This window comes from Entelurus aequoreus, linkage group LG02 (genome assembly GCF_033978785.1).
Source record: "Entelurus aequoreus isolate RoL-2023_Sb linkage group LG02, RoL_Eaeq_v1.1, whole genome shotgun sequence".
Classification (NCBI taxonomy): Eukaryota; Metazoa; Chordata; class Actinopteri; order Syngnathiformes; family Syngnathidae; genus Entelurus; species Entelurus aequoreus.
This window is the reverse complement of record NC_084732.1, coordinates 49,383,272-49,405,827: the sequence shown is the minus strand read 5'-3', so window position 1 is coordinate 49,405,827 and position 22,556 is coordinate 49,383,272. Positions and strand designations below refer to the sequence as shown.

At 39.4% G+C, this 22,556-nt stretch overlaps 1 protein-coding gene across 1 annotated transcript in view; it reads right to left on the bottom strand.

The window, feature by feature from the left end:
- usp47 (ubiquitin specific peptidase 47) overlaps nucleotides 1-22,556 on the bottom strand; it is a 32,669-nt gene that overhangs the window by 6,407 nt on the left and 3,706 nt on the right. Inside the window, exons 2-20 of the mRNA XM_062028408.1 lie at nucleotides 18,460-18,654; nucleotides 17,645-17,761; nucleotides 16,608-16,758; nucleotides 16,414-16,510; nucleotides 16,196-16,341; nucleotides 16,023-16,102; nucleotides 13,685-13,834; nucleotides 13,482-13,577; nucleotides 13,220-13,372; nucleotides 12,932-13,090; nucleotides 11,586-11,717; nucleotides 10,687-10,763; nucleotides 3,387-3,442; nucleotides 2,824-2,936; nucleotides 2,637-2,738; nucleotides 2,354-2,561; nucleotides 2,143-2,258; nucleotides 1,892-2,011; nucleotides 995-1,790 (exon numbers count right to left, since the gene is read on the bottom strand). Coding sequence (XP_061884392.1) covers nucleotides 995-1,790; nucleotides 1,892-2,011; nucleotides 2,143-2,258; nucleotides 2,354-2,561; nucleotides 2,637-2,738; nucleotides 2,824-2,936; nucleotides 3,387-3,442; nucleotides 10,687-10,763; nucleotides 11,586-11,717; nucleotides 12,932-13,090; nucleotides 13,220-13,372; nucleotides 13,482-13,577; nucleotides 13,685-13,834; nucleotides 16,023-16,102; nucleotides 16,196-16,341; nucleotides 16,414-16,510; nucleotides 16,608-16,758; nucleotides 17,645-17,761; nucleotides 18,460-18,654 — 3,064 coding nt within the window. The remainder of the gene's footprint in view (nucleotides 1-994; nucleotides 1,791-1,891; nucleotides 2,012-2,142; nucleotides 2,259-2,353; nucleotides 2,562-2,636; nucleotides 2,739-2,823; nucleotides 2,937-3,386; nucleotides 3,443-10,686; nucleotides 10,764-11,585; nucleotides 11,718-12,931; nucleotides 13,091-13,219; nucleotides 13,373-13,481; nucleotides 13,578-13,684; nucleotides 13,835-16,022; nucleotides 16,103-16,195; nucleotides 16,342-16,413; nucleotides 16,511-16,607; nucleotides 16,759-17,644; nucleotides 17,762-18,459; nucleotides 18,655-22,556) is intronic.

The window sequence follows — 22,556 nt, the reverse complement described above, 5'->3', positions numbered from 1 at the left end:
TTCAAAAATTACACTGCGTAAAAACACGCTTCGACTTCTTGGCTTCTGAGATTTTTATCGTACCTTTCAAACTGACATTCTCACTGACTTTGTTTTTTCAATCAACAGAACACAATCAAGATTGCTTACCCTGCTAAGATGGAACTGTTTAGCTTCTCACCATAGACGTTTGAGTTGACCTGATATGTTTAAGAAAGTTAAGCTTTACAAAGGGCTCTAATCTTTTACAGAAAATAATCATTCCATTATTGTCCCACAAATTAAGAATCTCAAAACAAAATACGGTTGTTAACAATATGCAGTATTGTTAGGTGACACTGCTTTTTTACATAATCAGCAAGCCAACTTTCTCTAAACTTACTCATTTGAAGACACGTGAAAAATACAGTTATGTCAAACCTGTCAACAGTTGCCACAAAAATTTCCCCTGCAGAGAAAAGTAGTTATAAACCTTACTTATAGCAGCCACCTGTATAGATGAAGTCTCGGTTGTTATTTGTTTAGTTTTTTAGAATAAACTTGCTACGATATCAACTGTTTTCTTGTTGTGAATTGCTTTCTTCCATAATATTTTAATAATATCAATTAACGATAACGCTCACTTGTGATTTCTGAACACCCGGCATGGCCATTCGCATACGTGGCGGTCAGTAGTCAATTAGGGCCGCATACATATTATCCTGCACTAACGAGCACTGTGCCTCATGTGTTCTCAAACTTTCAACAAATCTTCAAGCAGTAGCTCTTTAATCTTGCCGTCTAAGAAATCATTGACACTACTATCATCTCATCCCTTGTGTTTACTAATCTAACGCTACCCGTCGTATCCAGTTTCAACGTGTGAGTTTGTAATAGCTGCAAGCACCGCAAATCCTGGCTCAATATGGATTTTAACCTGCATGTGGTGGCCACTTTTGCGGTTTCCCCTTAGTGGTTGCTATAGAAAGGTTTGAGTATAATTTTCTAAATTCCATCATGAATAGAAGGGACATACATTTTTGTGCATTACAGGCAGGATCATCCTGGGAACAAGGTTCTGCTCTAAAGTACAAGTAATGGGCCTCTGCTTTGTTCTTCCCGTTGTCGTCATACTCGCTGTCCGTCCCAGAGTCTTCCTCTGCAGTGTCCCAGGTCTCTTTTTTTCCCTCGTGGGCTTTGGAGCGACGGCTACTGGTGATGCTGTGCGAGTCCAAGCCATTGGCCAGCTGAATGGGACCACTGTCTGCATTGCACAATGTGTCGCTACTGTGACTGGAGCTCAGGATGTCGCTGTCCACTGAGCTGGTGCTGCGGTCATTGTTTACCTCAGAGTCCGAGCGTTCCTCGCAGGGAAAATGGTTTGCTGGGTCAGATGAGACACTCGTGCTACTGCACCCAGCAGTGGCCTCAATCCGATTCTCTAGTTCTCTGTTGTCTGCGGCTACGCATGGTGAGTTTGAGTCCGGCTCTTGGCTTGGGGACTCGATATGTTCAAAGTCACTGACATCAGAGCTTTTCTGGCTGTCGCTGGTGCTGGAGCCCTGCTGCTGCTGCAGGGACAGGTTCTTTAACTTTTCTGTGCTCTCCTCAAGGATAGCCTCCACAGATTTCCTGTTGCCCTTTGACCCTTCAAAGGTCGCGTCACTGCCAAGTTTTTGGCAAACAGTTCTGATCGTCAGAGTGCCAGGAGCCTGCTCTGGCAACAGAACTAAAAGCCGGATAGTATTCCCATGGCGATCCAACAACTTCCACAGCAGCGAGTCAGTGAAAGCCACTTGATGATCAGTTGACTCTGAACTCTCCACAAAAATCTAATACACAAAATGTAAGATACAGGGAGAATGCTTAGTATGAAATTCTGGCAATCATAAAGTGTAATATGGTCAGCAAGAACTAAAACGAACATACAAACCTTGTTACTCCTGAAGAAACCTTCTGCTTTAAGTGTTTTGTTTGGAACATAGAGAAGCCTCAGGTCATTATAGCAGCGTTCGAGAACCACGCGCATTGTTTCTGCAGAAAGTTCTGTTGCCTGGTTGAGAGCACATACAGTAAGAAGTGTTAAATTACACATGATTCAAAAACATATGCCACAGGTTTCATTGGGATTTAAGCATTTGATTAGGGAAAGGAGCAGGGATAAAATTAAGAAAAGTCTGAAACCTGTGCAATAAGCTGTTTGAATTCAGTGATGGTCTGGTTCAGGTAGGCTCGAACACTGATTGGAGGGGCAATGGTTTCAGTTCTTAGATTCACAACATGAACCTTTACCATGACCTCTGTAGCAAAACAGCAGCACACACATACAGTAGAAACATTTTAGAGATTACAAATGAAGTTGAAAGTGGTGAAGATCTCTACTTTACCAGCTTACCCCCAGGTTTATAAGGCAGGAACGCTTGCTCTGGCCTCCGAGTCTCCAGCAGCAAGTCAAACATGTAGGAGGACTTGACACCTCCCAGCAGAAGGCCCATGGGTGTGTCCTCCTCGCTCTCATAGGAGCGCTCCAGGTACTCATGGAACTCATCATACTTCACCAAGCGACAGCAGTCCACAGGGACCAACCCCTCTAGCTCCATCATCTGAAATAAAGTGCAAGACCTCATCACCTTTAACAGGTTAGAAAAGGGCATAATAAAAGTTGACAACCAACAAACCTTGTAGGCCATTTCGGTTGCTTCTGTGAGAGTTTTGTCTTTATGCACTTCCAGCTTGCTCTCCATCATCATCTTTGAAGGGTGCAAACAGAACAGCTTGATCTGATGGGGCGGGGGGAAACAATGCGTCAAAAGAATTAGATACAGAGAAGCAGATATTAAATAAAGCCCGGGGATCATTTTTTACCTTGCAAGTATTGCGCTCAATCTCTTTCTGTCTCTTCTCTTGTTCTTCAGACTCTTTCTCTTTCTGAACCAAACTCTGTATATGCTCTGGAAAGTCCTCCACAGATAAATACTCTTTAGATAGGAGACACATATTGACATTATCAATCAAACTGATTACCAGAACAAGCAATATTACAACACATGTCCATGTGTAATGCATTTATGCCAAGAAATGCATTACACACAGAAAGCTTAAAGCTCTATTTACACAAAATGTGAAGGTATTACACTATAAACAAAAAACTTTCAGAATCAGGGAAAGAGCAGTTAAAACGTTGCTTCCACATGATTTCTAATTTAGTGAAATACATAGGATTTATTTTTGGTCACAGCCTCATTAACAAATGTCAACGCAATAATGCTCCCTAATATCTTTGATGGACTTGGAAAGATCAATAATAAAATCAATAATACATTTGCTTTTGCAATTATTTAACTAATGCTGAATCAGAAAGGGTAGAACTGTGCTGTAAAAATCTAATTATATTTATTATTCAGAGATATAATGTGTAGATGTCTTACTTGCATTCCTTGAGGAATCTTTCAATCTATAAATCAGCATGTAAGCGTTTGTAGAGCTGTTGGAGAGAAAATACTTACATAAACAAACAAGAATCCTGTTCTACTGATCCTAATCACTGGAAAACAGTAAATACAGAGTTTCTACAGGTATCAGCAAATTTAATTTAATGTTTTTAATGCCATTTTAATGCCACTTAAAAAAATATAATTCCCATCTCCGACTGCATATGGTTATATACAGTGAAAAGTATATAATTGTCTGTAAACACACATAATTTAAGCATTTGACAATGATAATCCTGAATAGATCAAACGTTTACAATGACATTAACTGTTACGATCTAGTGAATTAGAATTGGCTCGCAAGACTGTTTCATCTGAGGATTTATTTTAATTTTATTATTTTCCTGGAGTAGCATCAGGTGTTCTGAGTTTGTGCATGGCCGTAGACAATAATCAATTAAAAGGTTATGCCTCTCAGCCCTCTAAACAAACATCCAATTCTGAATTAGTTGATCAATATAATAAACCCAGAAGTATTTTTTAATTGTATCTCTTTAAAAGATGCTGTAAAAATGCATATCCTCTGAAAATAGGCCTTAAAATAGCCACAAACTGGAGGAGATTTTTTTTATTCAAGACGGTTTCATCTGAGAATTTATTTTTATTTATTTATTTTTCTGTCGTGGTAGCAGGGGCTTACAGTTGTGGTGGTGGCAGCAAAGTGGCTTTGTTGGTCTTGCCAAAGAAATTTGGCACCTTTAACTGCTGCCTGCATTTTATTGCCGACTTGTGATTAACCAATAGCATGTGTGATTTCACCACATAGATGCCCATTCAGCAAAGTGTGGAGGTCTTTTGGCACATGCTGCAGAACGCCTCAACGCCTCTCTGGGTTTACAATCGACAGACAAGTTTAAAAAAGGTTTGCCAGCCAGCCACCTTTGGTGAAATTTGCAGTTTCACATTTCCCTGACATGTATTCATTTTCTCGCTTTCGCCACATGTTCACAGGATGTAGCATTTCAAGCATCCTGTGTTCTTACTTTGTGCACTGGCCGTAAACAATATCCAATTAAAAGCTTTTGCCTAACAATCATAAGATGTACCTTTAATCACAATTATTAAAAGGGAACTGCACTTAAGCCCTCTAAAAAACATCCATTTCTGAATTAGCTGATCGTTATAATATACCCAGCTGATCGTTATAATATATCCAGAAGTCTTTTTATTGTATCTCCTAGAACATGCTGTAAAAATGCATATCCTCTGAAAATATGCTTTATGTAGCCACAAAATGGAGGATTCCTTTTTCAATCAAATACAAATTATAAAAATAGTTAATAGGTTTTATGGTATAACAAATGAACATCATATGAGGAAGGCAAATGATGCATGTGTTTCAAATGGATGATTGATTTAAACATTTTAAAAAAAGATAGGTCATGGAATGATATTTGGAAAATCTGCATAAGCCCTTTAAGTGCTTTAAAAATAGGCTGAGTCAAGTTAACATCTTGAATAGATTGTATTTTACACCCTTAGATATATATATACACCCTTATAGATTACAATGGGTACATTAGATGGCAAGTTATGTATAAAGTGTCAGGCAGCTAAATAAACTTTAATTAATTTACTGTGGGAATGTCAGTGAATAAAGTGTTGTGCCTTGTTTTTCCATCCTAGGTCACCGTAGGAGGTCACGTGAAGTGCCGGCGTCACGAGAGTTGCTAATGTTAGCCAAGTTAGCTCTTGTGTGTTGAAGTTGAGTCTGAAATAAAGGAGTCGTGTATGAAAGAAGCCCAGCATCCTCATTAACATGACATGGTGTCAGAGTGAAAAGGGAACTGCACTTTTTGGGAAATTTGCCTATCGTTCAAGATCATTATGAGAGACAAGACAAAAGGTTGTTTTTTTTGCATTCTAACATGTAAAAATCGGCTTGTTACAGGAGGCTAGCAGTGCAGCGAATAGGAGCAATCATACCTCTAAATCACTTTAAAAATGCATTCAAAAACCGTCACCAATACTTAATTTACGTTCCGTAATCTGTAAGATAACTAAGCTGTAGCGACATTGTTATTGTAAGAGCGAGCACAGAGGAACTCTTTCTATCAAAGTAACACATTGCCGTGCTTCGGTATTAGCCGTAAAAGCTAATTACGCCAAGAGATAAGCTAGCTTCTATGACAACACGAAACACGTTTGAGTTTGTGATAAGACATCAATCTACTGACTGAAAAACATGAACAATCATATTACAGTATCTGTAAAGTGTTCATTTCATGTTTTGTTTGTACGTAGTTAGCCAAACGGCGTATGCATCATGATCAATATAAAGTGTGACTTACACGATGGACAGTTGTCTGTTTGGTCCAGCATGCCCTGGGACGTTTTTTTGGTTTAGTTGGGCTAAGCAGTCCATTTATGTCAAAAATATTTTGGCTCCAAATTCCATATTTGCAGCTTGGAGTCGTTTTCACCTCACTCTATTGGCTTCTGTCTGCTCCAATGTATCACTCTTCCCTTTGTGCCTGCTTCTAGAAGCAACAGTTCATTCAGGTTCAAAAGGAAAAGGTTGTGAATCCTCATTTGTCCAAAATAGTGGTCTTTGTTTGTTACCAAGTCTGCCGTGATTAGAATACACACAAGCGTTTTGTATCCGGAAGTAGGAACACACAGCTCTTGTTGGAAGTCAGACATGAGTCCATCTATCCATGCACTTTCTTCCGCTTATCCAAGGTCGGGTCGCGGGGGCAGCAGCCTAAGCAGAGAAGCCCAGACTTCCCTCTCCCCAGCCACCTCGTCCACCTCCTCCCGGGGGATCCCGAGGCGTTCCCAGGCCAGCAGGGAGACATTGTCTTCCCAACGTGTCCTGGGTCTTCTCCTTGGCCTCCTTGCCGGTCGGACGTGCCCCAACCACCTTCCTAGGGAGGTGTTCAGGTGGCATTCTGAGCAGATGCCTGAACCACCTCATCTGGCTACTCTTGATGTGGAGGAGCAGCGGCTTTACTTTGAGCTCCTCCCGGATGACAGAGCTTCTCACCCTCTCTAAGGGAAAGACCGCCACCCGGCGGAGGAAACTCATTTCGGCCGCTTGTACCCGTGATTTTATCCTTTCGGTCATAACCCAAAGCTCACGACCATAGGTGAGGATGGGAACGTAGATCGACCGGTAAATTGAGAGCTTTGCCTTCCGGCTCAGCTCCTTCTTCACCACAACGGATTGATACAGCATCCGCATTACTGAAGACGCCGCACCGATCCGCCTGTCGATCTCACGCGCCACTCTTCCCCCACTCGTGAGCAAGACTCCTAGGTACTTGAACTCTTCCACATGGGGCAAGATCTCCTCCCCAACTTGGAGATGGTACTCCACCTTTTCCCGGGCGAGAACTAGAGATGTCTGATAATGGCTTTTTTGCCGATATCCGATATTCCCCAACTCTTAATTACCGATTCCGATATCAACCGATACCGATATATACAGTTGTGGAATTAACACATTATTATGCCTAATTTTGTTGTGATGCCCCGCTGGATGCATTAAACAATGTAACAAGGTTTTCCAAAATAAATCAACTCAAGTTATGGAAAAAAATGCCAACATGGCACTGCCATATCTATTAATGAAGTCACAAAGTGCATTATTTTTTTTAACATGTCTCAAAGCTGCAGCTTGGAATTTGGGACATTCTCTCCCTGAGAGAGCATGGGGAGGTTGAGGTGGGCGGGGTGGGGTTGAGGTGGGGGGGAAAGGGGTAGCGTATATTGTAGTGTCCCGGAAGAGTTAGTGCTGCAAGGGTTTCTGGGTATTTGTTATGTTGTGTTTATGTTGTGTTACGGTGCGGATGTTCTCCCGAAATGTGTTTGTCATTCTTGTTTGGTGTGGGTTCACAGTGTGGTGCATATTTGTAACAGTGTTAAAGTTGTTTATACGGAACTTCTCCACCTCGCGCACCAGCCCAGGCTCCTTCCCTCCCAGCGATGTGACGTTTCACGTCCCAAGAGCTAGCTTATGTAGCCAAGGATCGGACCGCCTAGTGCCCTGCCTTCGGCTTCCGCCCAGCTCACACTGCACCTGACCTCTATGACCCCTCCCATGAGTGATGAGCCCATTGGAGGGGGACTCACGTTGCCTCTTCGGGCTGGGCCCGGCCGGGCCCCATGGGGACAGGCCCGGCCACCAGGCGCTCGCCATCGTGCCCCACCTCCGGGCCTGGCTCCAGAGGGGAGCCCTGGTGACCCGCGTCCGGGCAAGGGAAATCTAGGTCCTCGAGTTGTACTTTTCATAAAGGTCTTTGAGCTGCTCTTTGTATGATCCCTCACCTAGGACCTGTTTGTCTTGGAAGACCCTACTAGGGGGCAGAAGCCCGGACAACATAGCTCCTAGGATCATTGGGACAGTCGGACATGCACTGCTATGGAAACGGAAATCAATGTGTGGAAAAATTGATTAACGTTATCAAAAAAATACGGTAAATGTTCAACTTATTACATATTATGAACTGTATTATACACAGACTTGTGTGTATTCAAAACGCTGATGGAGGGTTTTGAAGTAGTCTTGGAGGGCTCTAAAGTCTACAACGGTGACTTCCACTAGCACATCTTCCAAGCAATTTTCATCATCTTTATAATCCTAATTAAAAAAAGATGTGTGTTCTTGTCTCTCATAATGATCGTGAACGATAGGCAAAATTTTTAAAAAAGTGCAGTTCCCCTTTAAGGGCTTCACGCCAACAGTGACAAAAGAATTGCAAAGCCGTTTAATTTTGCCGTCCAGTTCCCCGGCGGGAAACCCTGATATAAGTTGTGGTCTGTAGTAGGGCTGGGCGATATATAGATATACACGATATATCGCGGGTTTGTCTCTGTGCGATATAGAAAATTACTATATCGTGATATTCCAGTATACGTTCTCACGCAGTTGCTTTTAGCTGCTGGCATTACACTACAGGCTCTCCTCGCTCTTTCCTGTGTCTCCTTCTCACAGACAGACAAGCGCACCTTCTTACACACGTCACATACTGTCACGACATACGTCACATACGTATACGCCCTCGCGCAGCAAAGAGGTAGCAGCATGCGTAACGTTAGCTGTGATGCTAGCGCAGCCGTGCAAGTGGTAATACGAGAGAGAGAAGGTGCGAATCTGTTAACAAATGAAGGAATAATTAATTCCCCCAAAAAACAGCAGGGGGTCCATCGTCTGGCGGTGGTTTGGCTTCAAGTGGGAATATGTCGAACAGACAACCGTAATTTGTCAAGTGTGGGGCAAAAGCGTTGCTATAAAAAGTAGCATTACTGCTAATATGTAGCATCATTTGAAAAGTCACCTGCTAGAGAATGAAGAGTGCTTACTCCGCATGTCAACATCTCCGTTCGGTGCCACACGCCCACACCATCAAAATGCAGAGGCAAACATTTCCAGATCAAAACCGTATGAAAAATGTTTTGATTTTTTTACTTGTGATTTCCTTCTCTGCATGAAAGTTTTAAAGTAGCATATATTAATGCAGTATGAAGAAGAATGCTTTAATGTAGACACATAGAATCATCATACTGCTGTGATTATATGCATCAAGTGTTCATTCAAGGCTAAGGCAAAATATCGAGATATATATCGTGTATCGCGATATGGCCTTAAAATATTGCGATATTAAAAAAAGGCCATATCGCCCAGCCCTAGCCTGTAGTGATAATTGTCTCGTTTGTCCATCCTAGGCCACCATAGGTGACGTGAGGTGGCTGCGTCACAGGAGTTGAAAATGTTAGCCAAGTTAGCTAATGTGTGTTGAAGTGGAAAATGAAATAAAAGAGTCGTGTATGAAACAAGCCCAGATTCCTCATTAACATAACATGGTGTCGGAGTTAAAGGGGAACTGCACTTCTTTTGGAATTTTGCCTATTGTTCACAAACATTATGTAAAACCTGGCGTCGGATGTATTTTTTTCCCCCAATGCATTCTAGCTTGTAAATGAATAAAAGTAAATAAAAGTCTGCTTACAGCGGAGCCAATGGAAAGTCCTCTATTTCACACCCCCCCCAAAAAAAATCACCATTCAAAAACCGCCAACAATACTCTATATTTCATGATTTGAATAATAACCAAGTATTAGTGATATTGTTATTATAAATTCTGTAACGCAGACAAACTATTTATAGCGCCGCTGTGATCACAAGCCTGTGTACAATTTCGATGATCGACTGGCAAGGTGTTTACTCGCTTCCTTGCTCCCTGGGAGTTTATTATAGATCATAAATCATGCATCTCACCTGGACAGAAGTAGTCTGAGGACGCATTTTGACAAGTTGGTACACTTTAACAGTTATGTATGACCCAGAAATGGCGAGAACGACACAAAAAGACGCTTGGTCCACCCAGCCCCCCCACCCCGTTTCTTCTTGAGGATTATGGTCATTCTTCATCTAAATATATGAACATTGTAGCAGTGGGCATCCTAATGACATTATTATGTTTGCTGGCTTTCATGAAGTTTGCAGTGAATTGTAATCAGTGAAAGAAAAAAGGAAACGTTGATGCATTTTTTTAATTAATGTGTCACGTATGCTTTAAATGATCAACATATCTAAATATAAAATGTTATTATAAATGTGCCTGTTACTAAATTAAATATATAATTACAACATGTATATAAAACCTCAATGGAGGTGTTTGGATGTTTTTAAGGGATTTATAGGCTCTTTGTAAGCTGACTTTTTATCACATTTATTTAATATTTAGAATACAAAAAAAAGACATCTATCGTCATGATACATGTGATAATGATTGTGAACGACAGGCAAAATTTTTTTTAAAAAGTGCAGTTCCCCTTTAAGGACTACACGCCTATAGTAACCAAAAAATGGCAAGGATTGGGCTCCTAAGGCGTTTGATTTTGCCGTATTGAGGCAGCGCTTTTCAGGCTTTAGGACCTTACAAGACCTCTTGTATCCAGTTTTAAAGCCAGGAACAAAGAAAAGAAACGCAGACGTAGCAATTAATCGATGACCGCAACGTTCCTACATTCATTTTGATTTATCGTTCGATTGACTGACATATTGTCTATTAAAGTCCTACAAATGTATACATTTTTTTAAACCTCTGAACATTGCATTTAATGCATTTAAAGGCTTAATTTTTACAAAACCAATTTAATGACTTAATGCTTTTTAATGCCCCGCAGAAACCCTGTAAGTTTCAAATCCCTTACATCAGTAATTTATTTACTGTACACATACAAAGTATGTCAAAATACAGAAACGGAGAAAGAATAATAAAGAGCAAATAACCTTGCAAAGGCACTGGAATAATATCCCCTGCTCCCTGAGGACCCTCCATAGGTTTTTCTGATGTCCTCCTGGGTTATCTGTCCATTAAAAAAGCACATGTGTTCAACCATGAGTCAACAAATATGACTTGACTGCAAGGTATCATTAGCATAGATAAATTACACAGGGTGCCTTTATGTTTACAAACGTTGGTGAAAAGTCTTGGCCATACACAGGAACCAATCATTTGAATGGGTACACCATTACAAGATTTTCTCAACATTCCTGTCATTACAAATATATTAATATTTACGTTTTATTGTCACTGCAAGTTTAACAATGTGTATTATTGTTGTTATAGACTGCCTAGCCAAAAAAGGCAATCATCTTAATTGAACTATGCCAATAAGTGAGGACCAGCAGCAAGTTATTTAACGTCAACTGAAACAGTGAGTAGCTTCTGATTTGCTAAACAGCAACAACCATGTCAAAAGACATCCTGTGGTCGTGGAAAAGATGTTGATTTGTTTCAGTGGGGTCAACATTTTGGCATACATCGAGCATGAGAAAACATCCAAGGAGATTGCTGAAACTACTAAAATTAACTTAAAAACAGTCCAACGCATCATCAAAAAGTGGACGGTAGGCGTAATTAATCATGCAAGATCTTGATGAAATATTTAATGCAACTCTGGACAGAAATAAAGTAATTTTCAGTTACCTTATTTGCCTTGACTAAACAATTACACCTATTAGTTAAGTTCTACATCAATACAACCACACACTTTTAAAAATATTCTGACAGTGTCCATTAAAATATGCAATGGTTTGAGGATACACATGCTCAAGAATGATGTAATTTTGAGTGTAAATTGACAATGGCTGACAAAGAAGCTCCCACTGGTTGATGACTGACTGACCTTGCTAACATGCTGGTCATTAAAACTGTACCACTGGCCATCGGTGAAAGATTTGATGCAGGCATAGTAGTGGCCACCTGCCGCACTTCCAGAATGTACCATGACAGAAAACAGCTCGTAGCTCGGCAAACTCTGCAAAAAAGAACAAGAAATAAGCCACAATACCTTCATCAATATGGTATGAACGAAATATTTTCTTTCAAAGTTTAAAATTATAACATAGTAGTTTTAGTGCATTTACTTTTCTTACAATACGTTTAAAACAATGTGCATCCGTCAAGTGATTAAATTAGGCTTGGGCCGATAATCGATACGTCAATTAACCGACGATAAATAAAAATTAAGTCGGTAAGTTTTCCAGCGTCGATAAAATGCTATGTACATACTTCAAGAGCATTCACGCTTTCCGTCGCTTTCAGCCGCTATGCACATTTGTACCATAGCAAAATGAAAGGAAGGGGGTGAATCATTTTGACTTCATTAAGTGACTGAGTATTTGTGCAGCGACGCGGGACCGCTGGCCGGCCAGCATCCCACAGTGCAATAAGTTAGCATGTAGCAGCCCAACATGGACAAAATGACCACAAAACCAAATGCCACTGCACCAGTGTGGGAAGATTTCAGTTTAAACCTTTGGAACAAGATGAGACTATAAACACCGAAGAGCCAGTTTACCAAGGTACAAGTCCACTTACATCACAACTCGACAGCCCTCACTCACTGAGGTGTTCGCCGAACAAACTAGGTCAGTGTAAACAAAACAGTGCAAAATAGTGTGCGTTTATAGAAAGTATGGTAAAATACATCGCCAAAGACATGCTGACATTTAATATTGCATTTCGAAAAGTGCTGCAAATACATATGTTATGTTGGTGTTCCTCACTTGGAATCTCCAAGTTTGTTTGAATATGACCTGTTATTACTGTAGTGTTTTGTTACTCTGCACTTTTTGTTTAAAATGTCCCAACTTGATTGTCAGTTAAGTGTTTAGTTGTGTATATTTGAGCCTCACAATCCCCCCTTAACATATTTTCTTGTTCTCAGTTGTGATTTTTATTCAAGTGCAACATTTTGCTCACAAAAGTATATTTTCTTGTTAATATTTGTTTTTGTATTTGTTTTATTTTACTTGGAGATTTAAGTTTACATTACAATGGTAAAATATACGAGAAATGCAAGTTATTGCATTTGAAAGGATATACATGCATTATTATGTATTATCATAACATCAATGGCTAACTTTGTCCCAGAAAAATAACGGCAATAATATCGTTTATATGTAATAATCTGTAGGTCAATATATCAACAAATTTTGCTTGACATCGGCCCAGACCTAGATTAAATACCTTTGGTTTAAGGACCCTCTCTGCACTGACAGTGCTCTCCAGGCAGATGCCCTCATCAACACAGTCATCAGTGGAGAAATCATTGCTCATCTGGTCGCTGTGGCAACTGCCTTCATTCTCTGCTCCACTGTCAGTGCAGCTTTCTGTCTGAGGGGACTTCTATACACAGCACAACAAAAAGGATTTTAGTCACCAATTATAATAGGGTCGAGGAGCTAGGAACTCCCATTAAATGAACTGTGTGACATATTTCAGTTCAACCTCTGGTATGCCAAAGCTTCCTCTTACCTCATCTTCCACATCAATGAATGGACTCATGTCAAGTTCCTCAGGGAAAGTCATGCGATCATTGAGCTTGATGCGATGCATAGTGGTGTAGTCAAAATCAAATCGCTTCAGCTGCAGCGTCAGCAGGTAAGGAAAATGCAAAAACCTCAGCCCCTTCAGAGAAATATTTATCAGAAAAGGGAAATTATTGGAAAATAACTCTCATAAGGGCTCTATTGAATGCTGCATACAGATTGTGCAAATTCATTCAGAGTGAGCTCACCTTTCGGGCATCGCATTTCTTTTTGCAGCGCTCGCAGAAGTACTGATTGGGCCCATCTAATGTTTCTGGCTGTATAAATGCCTGCAAAGCCTCCTCCTGGAACGGCCAAATTTAATTTACTTTTAATTTGGATTGAAATAATCACTCTTGTGATAACACAGTATGAAATGTGGAAAGTAATTGAATGTAAGAGAGAAACACACCACACTGCCGTAGGCTTGGCTGGCCCCAAAAGGTCTTATTACAAGAGGGATGTCCAGGTAGGTATCAATTCTCCAGCTCTCGTAGCCACACTCTAGACAACGGACATAGTCTTTGAGCTTGCCCTGGTACAGCTGGTTGATCAGGTCAGCCTGAGGAGAGGAATGCACAAGTGTCAGGGCCTCACAACCACTTACATGTTGGCCTAAAAAATAGAAGAGGCTGTGGTAACCGTTAAGATAATTACATCACAGACCAACTATTGTTACGAACTACTAATCATTGAGTGGCTTGACTATCTTGATTGACTAAAGGCCCTTAATGGGAACATTAACATGTAAGCAGTTTGTTGTCGTTTTAATGAATTTCTAAAAGCGTTGACAGAAGAATCGCTGAACTATCCCAAAAAAGAAAATTAGGAAAAAAGAAAATTATATTTTACAATTTGTCTGTTTGTGCTTTGTGATCAGTTTTTGATAAAACCCTGATTTGTATGGAAAGACATTGCAAACAATGCTAATGTATTTTATTAACAAGGTGACAAAAACAACTGTGAACTTTTGTTTAATTTGAAATACAGTACATGATGTGTATGCAGGGTGAGAACAGCTATCTTGCATATTTGTCATAAATTTCAATCTGATAAAGAAAATCTCCCTAAAAACGGGTTCAGATATCATCCATCCATCGTTTACCGCTTGTCCCCCTCGTATGTATCTCAAATCACAGCCAAACAAGTTGTGTTTTTGTGTATATACAGTAGGTCCTCAGTCTACATATGAAACGTTGGAGGTTCAGTTTTAGTAAATGTCGGACCTTATACCTAAATTAACATCTAAGTCACTTACACTGTACACAGAACACAAAAAATGCCATATAAAATACAGTAATAAAAAGACCAAATACAACAATTCATGACAAACCCTTAAAAAACGCCTCCTTACTTCTATCCCTGTGGATTGCACAATGTAATGGGCATTACATGGGAGGGAGAGATAGGCTATTTGGAGGATGAGGTGTCAATAATGAGACCACTACATTGGTTATCACTATTTAATTCATAGGATAACTTCACATATTCAGAGATACAGTGGACCATTGATTTACGAACTTAATTGGTTCTTGAACAGGGATCGTAAACCTAAAAGTTTGTATAGTGAAGGAGAGCTCCCCATTAGAAACAATGTAAACATGAACTGTATATCAAACAAAGGGGTGTTAGATCAAAGTTATATTTAATAACAAGCAGAACTGTGCTATATACTGTAGGATGCCCTCACAAATGATCCATATCACAATAATCCTTAACAACCATTTTTCTACAATAATAAACATTTAAAAAGTATTATCCATCCACATAGACACTGAATAGAGCTGAATGAAAGGAACAGAAAGAGAGAGAGAAAGACGGGGCCAGGGGACCCCCACCCTCCACTCGCTGGTCTGTTTGCTTTTTGGGACTCAATTTAAGGTTAGCAAAATGGACAAAAACTTGTCAAAAAGGGGAAAAACACACAAAAGGCACACACACTGAAACGCTGAGATGTGACTACAAAGTCTCCTGTCCAGAGACTGAGTGGAGGGCTCCGCCACAATTATGTGCCCTGCTTTTTTGTCTACATGCGCCGTACAAAATGAATGACTGAATGAATGAATGAATGAAGCGCTCATACACAGATTGTATTACACATGATTCACACACGGAGGCATACTTGGACAGATCCAAAAGTTAGTAAATCGAAATGTTTGCAAATGGAGGGGTTCGTAAATTGAGGTTCCATTTGACATATTTTTAATTGATCCAAACATCTAGTGCTCATTGCCATTTATCCACTTTCCAAAACATTTTACAATGTCTAATTTCAATTCACTTTCGACGGACTGCCATGTCCACTTTATGCTCCGGAGATAATAATAAAAGGAAAAATGTTGACAAAAAGCGATGTTCTTCCTTAGTGCAGCGACGCATAATTACGTATTCTCCCGTTATGCGCACGTACATAGATTAATTTTTTTTAAACTATATATTATTAATAGGAATGTGTCATAATCACGAAATGTAGCACAAGGCCCGCAGTAAATTATACAAATACACTGCATATTTGTATAACTTGCATTATTTTCAATGAGACGTAATCACAAGCTTATTTAGTCCCATGTCAACCACATGGCTGCATAGACACAGGCCTAAGTGTTTGCAGTCCTTTCACCCCTGAGCTAAAAAATTAAGTGGAAAACTCTTCTGAGCCAAACTGGCATATTTGCCTTTTCTCATAAAAAGCCCTTTTTGCTTTATTTTGTTTTTTTGATGGAGGGATGGTATTCCCTTCTTTCTCCTACCTGTTCGGTTTGCTTCCACTTTTGCTCCAGGGCATCAAACATGACTCTGCAAAGTTCTTGAACATCATGTTGTTGCCAAGCTAATAAAAAAACATAAGAAAATAAATGTAAAGACATGTCATGTTTCCCTTCAAACAGCAACATTCTAGTCGCTGGAGAGTGCGAACGCTCACCCTCACTGCTGTCCCAGCCAAAGCTGCGCGTCACATCGGTCGTCTCAATGGCACGTTTCTTACTAGTCTGAAGTAGAACAAACAGTCTTTGCAGCTGGTAGGGAATGCTAGTGACTGGATCCTCTTCGGAGTCCTCAAACTCCCAGCTGAAAAAAGTAGCGTTTATAAATGATTTACCAAAATGCAACCTTCCCCTATGGATTTAAAGAGATACTTACTTGTACAGTGCATTTCTGAACTCTGGGGTCATGAACAGAGTTTGCAAAAGACTGTTTAAATAGCAGGTCATTGCTTGGTTGACCAAACCCACATAACCTAGAGTGGTGGAGAGAGAAAGAAAGCTAAGAAGCCAGCTGGCCAGCGAGGTTGTACAACATAAACATTACAAATTTTCGCAGCAATCAAGCTATACCTGTCTCAGATTTGTTAAGAATGGAGGTGTAAGAGTAAGAGGGGCTGCAGTCACCACTACAGCCAACTGTGCTGTCTCTCGGCAGGGGTCCAATGAAGCGCTCTTGGGAGCAATCATCAAGTCCACTGCTATCTACAGCTGCTGACTCTTCCTGAATACATGGACACACACATACTAGTAAAAACCTTAATAGGTAAAAATTTTACATTTTCAGTTGTGCGCCAACACAGCAGCTTTATGCTCCCTTTCACGGTTATATGTACGCACAATTGGGGATTTTTTCAAAACATCTCTCCATCCACACGATTGGCATTTCCAAACAATCTATATCCACAAAAAAAACATTCACCAGCAGTTATGTGCATTTTGTCTAAATAGAAGCCTGAAAAGGCAGCCACAGCTGACTTTGTGGCAACACCTGTCTTCAAACTGAACACAGATATATTAGATGTACAATGACGTGTACATTATCTTTAAAATCAACGCACACTTACATGAGGCATAGGAAACTTCATGAAAGGTTCTTGAAACTCTACTCTGGCCGGAGTATACAAATGGCTGTTTCTAAAGACAAAAGTATATGTCTGTGTGTGGACGAGTGGACAACACACAGACAAATATGCATTTATAAAATATCTGCGTGGCCATGAACTACATTTTCTTAAAATCCTTCTTTATCATACATATATTGTATGTGGAGAAAATGTTTAAATATCAGTAATAAATACAGCTGTGACCTCTCAGGTTGCATGTTTAAGATCCAGTATCACATTACAGTAAAATAACTTAATCACTATTTTTACAGGTTTCAATAATGTGTTGGATAGCAGTTAACCTAAATGTAATTCAGAAAGCCGTGTTTTATGTAGACCAATATTGGATCCACTTGATATAAAGCAAAAGCTTGAACATTCGATGTGTCTTCAGTGATGGGGTATTAGCTACTCATTGCAACACATTGGGATCAAGTACATTTTTACTTTGTGAAAGCCAGACACTTAATTTTAATAATCTTATTTTTATTGCGCACCACTCACCGATGTTACCTGAGGTTGTACTCCATCTTTGTCTGTCAACTGAAGGAAATTCCTCTTTCCGCCAGGCTCAAAGCCACAATTCAAGAGCGACATTTCACCGCTGTGGTCCAGAGGTGCCTAAATGTGCAAAACAGGAAGTTTTAGGCAACAATCTTTTCAATCAACTAGCTTGCCACATTCTGCTAACTGGTTAAACTCACAGGAACACTTTAAGAGTTCCACTGTTGTTTTTGAGAATATTTACAGCATTCATGTATAGACGGAAAGTACGGTAACTTCAAGTCAACATGTGCACTCTATGCAGTCACACACTTGTGTCCTGCTGCGTATGCCGAGGGTGAGCAAGCAAGAGGGCTCCGGTGGAAACATACAGTAGCTTAATCCATTGACCTACTCTGAGATAACATTCACAGCACCTAGGCTTTGGCCGGGCTAGGTCAGCATCAGGATTACCTTGGGCTCCTCGAAGAAAAGGGAGCCAGTATGAACACAAAACAGCATGTAGTTTATATGCACACGTAGGGATTGCCTTTCTTCTGTGCCATTCAGCTTAAGCAAATATAAGCAATCACATTTGGTAACAACACTATCATATTGTGTTTACTTAGAACAATGGTATGTACAAATCCATTATTGAATGAAAGGGGGAAAAAAGAACCCTATGTGACTTTCCAACATCCAATCAGCTCCACTAAGGTTCAGATACAGAACATATTCATTGGAACAACTTTAAAAAGTGTAACCAAATTCAAAAACACTTCGATGGTGTGACAACCAGATTGTAATGACTTGTGTAGTACAGTAAATTTCCCAACCATGTCATGTGTGTTTCCCCAGGCGAGGTCAAATGAGCCGTTCACATATCCTGCTTTGTGGGCGACATCTTCATAAAGTTTGGAGAGTGCAGTGGATGCTGGCAGGTTAAAGGTCAACCTCTCATTGACAGTCTTCGCACTGGTAATGTCCTGGATTATACACAGCACTCTGGGCTCCTCTGCAGCTTTTTGGATCTGAAATACAAGACGGAATAACATACATAGTTTCTAAATTTAATCTGTAATAAGCCGGTAAAAGGTTCAATTTTTTTTAATTGTGCAATGCAACGTAGAGAGCCAGCACACATGGTAGTTTTACTGATCAGACCGTCGAAATACAAGTTGTGTGACTTTCTACAACACATGCAGCAAGTTATCAAACCACATTTAAACAAGTCTTTGTGGCAAGGATAGCAACAGACGAGTGAAATAAAAAGTTCAAACTTCATACCCATTTACATTTTATAAAGGGTTACATAAAAATGTCAAGGCCCACGCTACACATTTAAATCTTGATTAAAACATGACCAAAAAATTCAAATGCAAAGGAAAAAAACAAAATCTGTATAGTAAAATGTACTTCCTGGTTCATGAAGACAGCAAAATACTGTCATTTGAAGAATAATAATGTTACTTTCAACTCATAGTGACAATTATGTAAAGAACTAACTGTTCAATTTGTAAATTCTTCACAATGTTTAGTGATAGTTTGTATCATAACCTTAACTAACAAAAATTCAAAGAGTGAACATACAACCTTCTGTCTTATTACGTACTAGCACTGCAAAGATTAACTATGTAAATGTTAAAATAGGGACGTAGCGATATTAAAATTTTACATCATGGTTATTGTGACCTAAATTATCATGTAATTATTATCACTGTATTTTTTAATGTGCTCATAAAGTACTTATACATACACTGAAATCTTTGAACCAGTTTTTATTTTAATATTCATTAAATAGATTGGTACACAATATACTGTACTTTCATTGGCAGAAGAAATATTGAATATTGTTCTGGCCATATTTTTGTGTGCTTAAATATGTTTATCGTCTTTCGTTTTGATTTGTAAAGGTTTTAGTGTTTTTTAAAGATCAATAAAAAACATGCGAGTTCACTTCCTGTTGTCATTATAGATCGATCACTCTATCTAAGATAGCATAATGTGTAGATTCAATGTACGCATTTGAATAGTTCAGTTGCTCAGACAGCAATGTGTTGATACAAGTTTGTAGTTGGGTGTGCGGTTTCTTAATGGTGAAAGACGCTAATGTCCTTTGTATTTGTGTTTGCATTTAAGATGGCTAATGTTCTGCTAGCATGCTTCTCCAGTAAATGAGCAGTATCACCGGTCCGTGAGTTTATCAAATTGTTATCAATCAGTTTTATGATCATTGTATTTTTAAAACAGTAATAATAATCATCTGTAGTTGTACCGTAGTTTTAGGGCTGGGCGATATATCGATATGCGCGATATATCGCGGGTTTGTCTATACTTGACTATATCGTGATATTCGAGTATGCGTTCTCACACAGTTGCTTTTAGCAGCTGGCATTACACTACAGGCTCTCCTCACTCTTTCCTGTGTCTCCTTCTCACAGACAGACAAGCGCACCTTCTTACACACCTCACATACTGTCACGTCATACGTCACATATGCATACGCCCTCGCGCAGCAAAGAGGTAGCAGCATGGCTAACGTTAACTGTGATGCTAGCGGTAATACGAGAGAAAGAAGGTGCGAATCTGGTAACAAATTAAGGAATAATGAATTCCCAAAAAAAACAGCAGGGGGTCCATCGTCTGGCGGTGGTTTGGCTTCAAGTGGGAATATGTCGAACAAGCAACCGTAATTTGTCAAGTGTGGGGCGAAAGCGTTGCTATAAAAAGTAGCATTACTGCTAATATGTAGCATCATTTGAAAAGTCACCTGCTAGAGAATGAAGAGTGCTTACTCCGCATGTCAACATCTCCGTTCGGTGCCACACGCCCACACCATCAAAATGCCGAGGCAAACATTTCCAGATCAACACGGTATGAAAAAAAAATAGTGATTTTTTTAGTTGTGATTTCCTTCTCTGCATGAAAGTTTTAAAGTAGCATATATTATTGCAGTATGAAGAAGAATGTTTTAATGTAGACACATATAATCATCATACTGCTGTGATTATATGCATCAAGTGTTCATTCAAGGCTAAGGCAAAATATCGAGATATATATCGTGTATCGCGATATGGCCTTAAAATATTGCGATATTAAAAAAAGGCCATATCGCCCAGCCCTACGTAGTTTAGTTGAATCCCTAGTATAAACTAAAAAAATAGCTTTTCCTCTAAAATCTTCAACTCACCCCATAGTTTATACAGCGTATTTTAATTATCATATTTTTCATACAGAAATCTTGCTTGGAAACAGTAAGTAGTATAATAGTAGTCTGTTAAAGCCCATTGTTTGTTTTGTCTTGTATGTTTACATGTGTAATTTGCTATGATAAGTCCTAAATGAAGGTTTTAATTGTATGGTACTCATGAGTCTGTAGTACATGCAGCTTGCTACCAAGATGCTTGGATAAGGGCTCTTTCCCACAGCACACACAAATCTTTCTCTTTCCCACAGCACACACACACATTGCTACCTGAGAAATCCTCTTCATTTCATCAAAAAGACTGTCTGCAGCTCCAAAACATACCCTAATAGTAATGGACACAGAAATGGATGACTATACAAAGCATGTCTGCTTAAAAAAAAAAGTGCATTTGGGATGCTTGTCAATAGGGGAAGCAACATGCTTTGTTTTTGTTTTATAATTTTTCAACACGTGTGCAGTTTGTAATCTTAGCAAAAAGTGAGTGGCACGTACCATAAAGAAGCTGCAGCTGACTACACACAAGTGTATTATAAGATTAAAGGGTATTTTTACCATGGATATAATCACAGCGTGCCGACATGAAGCCACATGTATAGCACAGCAGTAGAGGCTCTAATATTTGGGCAGCTATACCTGATTTAAAAGGCAGTAAAGGTTACATATTATCAAAGTTCAAAGTATCAATAAGCACCAGCTGATAAGATTCAATCAAACATTAAAACGTACTTTTAAATTAAAATCCACCAAACCACACAATGAAGACTGACATTTTTACAACAATTTCAGTGGAATAGTTAGTCAAAATAACAGTAGAGAAGCCTGATTTGAACTCAAATGTCAAACAAACGCTCCAAAAAGTTTGGGACAAGCAAAACAAACATGTTTAAATCTGAAAGTAAAAATGTTTTTAACTGGGTGCAAAGTTTGAACCTGGCTGGTCCAGTTTCATTTATAGTAACATAATGTCAAAGGAATTTAGTTCAGTTATGAATAAGGTGCAGTGAAGTCACTTGCAGCAAGCTTAAATGAAACGTTGGAATTAGGGCTGGGCTGATAAAAAGTTATCAATATATCGCAATAGACACGTAATCAATATCAATAAAAAATGTGATTATATATATGGGTTTTTTGGTAGGAAAAAAACGGAAAGAATGAAGTATGGCTGGTTGCATAAACAAAGCCACTCGCGGTCTGGTAACCTAACAAAACGGGAAGTAACCAATGAGTAATGGAAGAGACGTGCTTAACTGCCAATTGCGTAACAGTATCAACTATCAAGTTTGGTTGGGCCATCTTGCTGTCTCGCTGTTGATTCTCTGCATGTAGTGAAAAGAGAAAATACAAATGAATGTAGCAGAGAGTGCGGCAGAGAGCGAAGGAATTGTCAATAAAACAGGGATTTTTTTTTCACGGACCATAGTCTTTCGCCACGCTCATCTTTTCTTTTCAACCCTTGTCCGTTCCCTATTCAGATGTACGGAAACAACAGGTAGGAAGTCGAGTGCATGACTGTATAAATAAAATAAATACGAAAATATAACAAATGTTCTACTTTAAAATTGTTTGGTCCCAAAATATTTAAATATATACTGCATAACAAACAAATTTCCATACTTAAATAAGAATCCATCCATCCATTTTCTACCGCTTGTATCTAACTTCCTGGCAGTAAACCTGCAAAAACTGTTTTGTCAGATTTCTCTGTATTTACATTTTAACACTTTG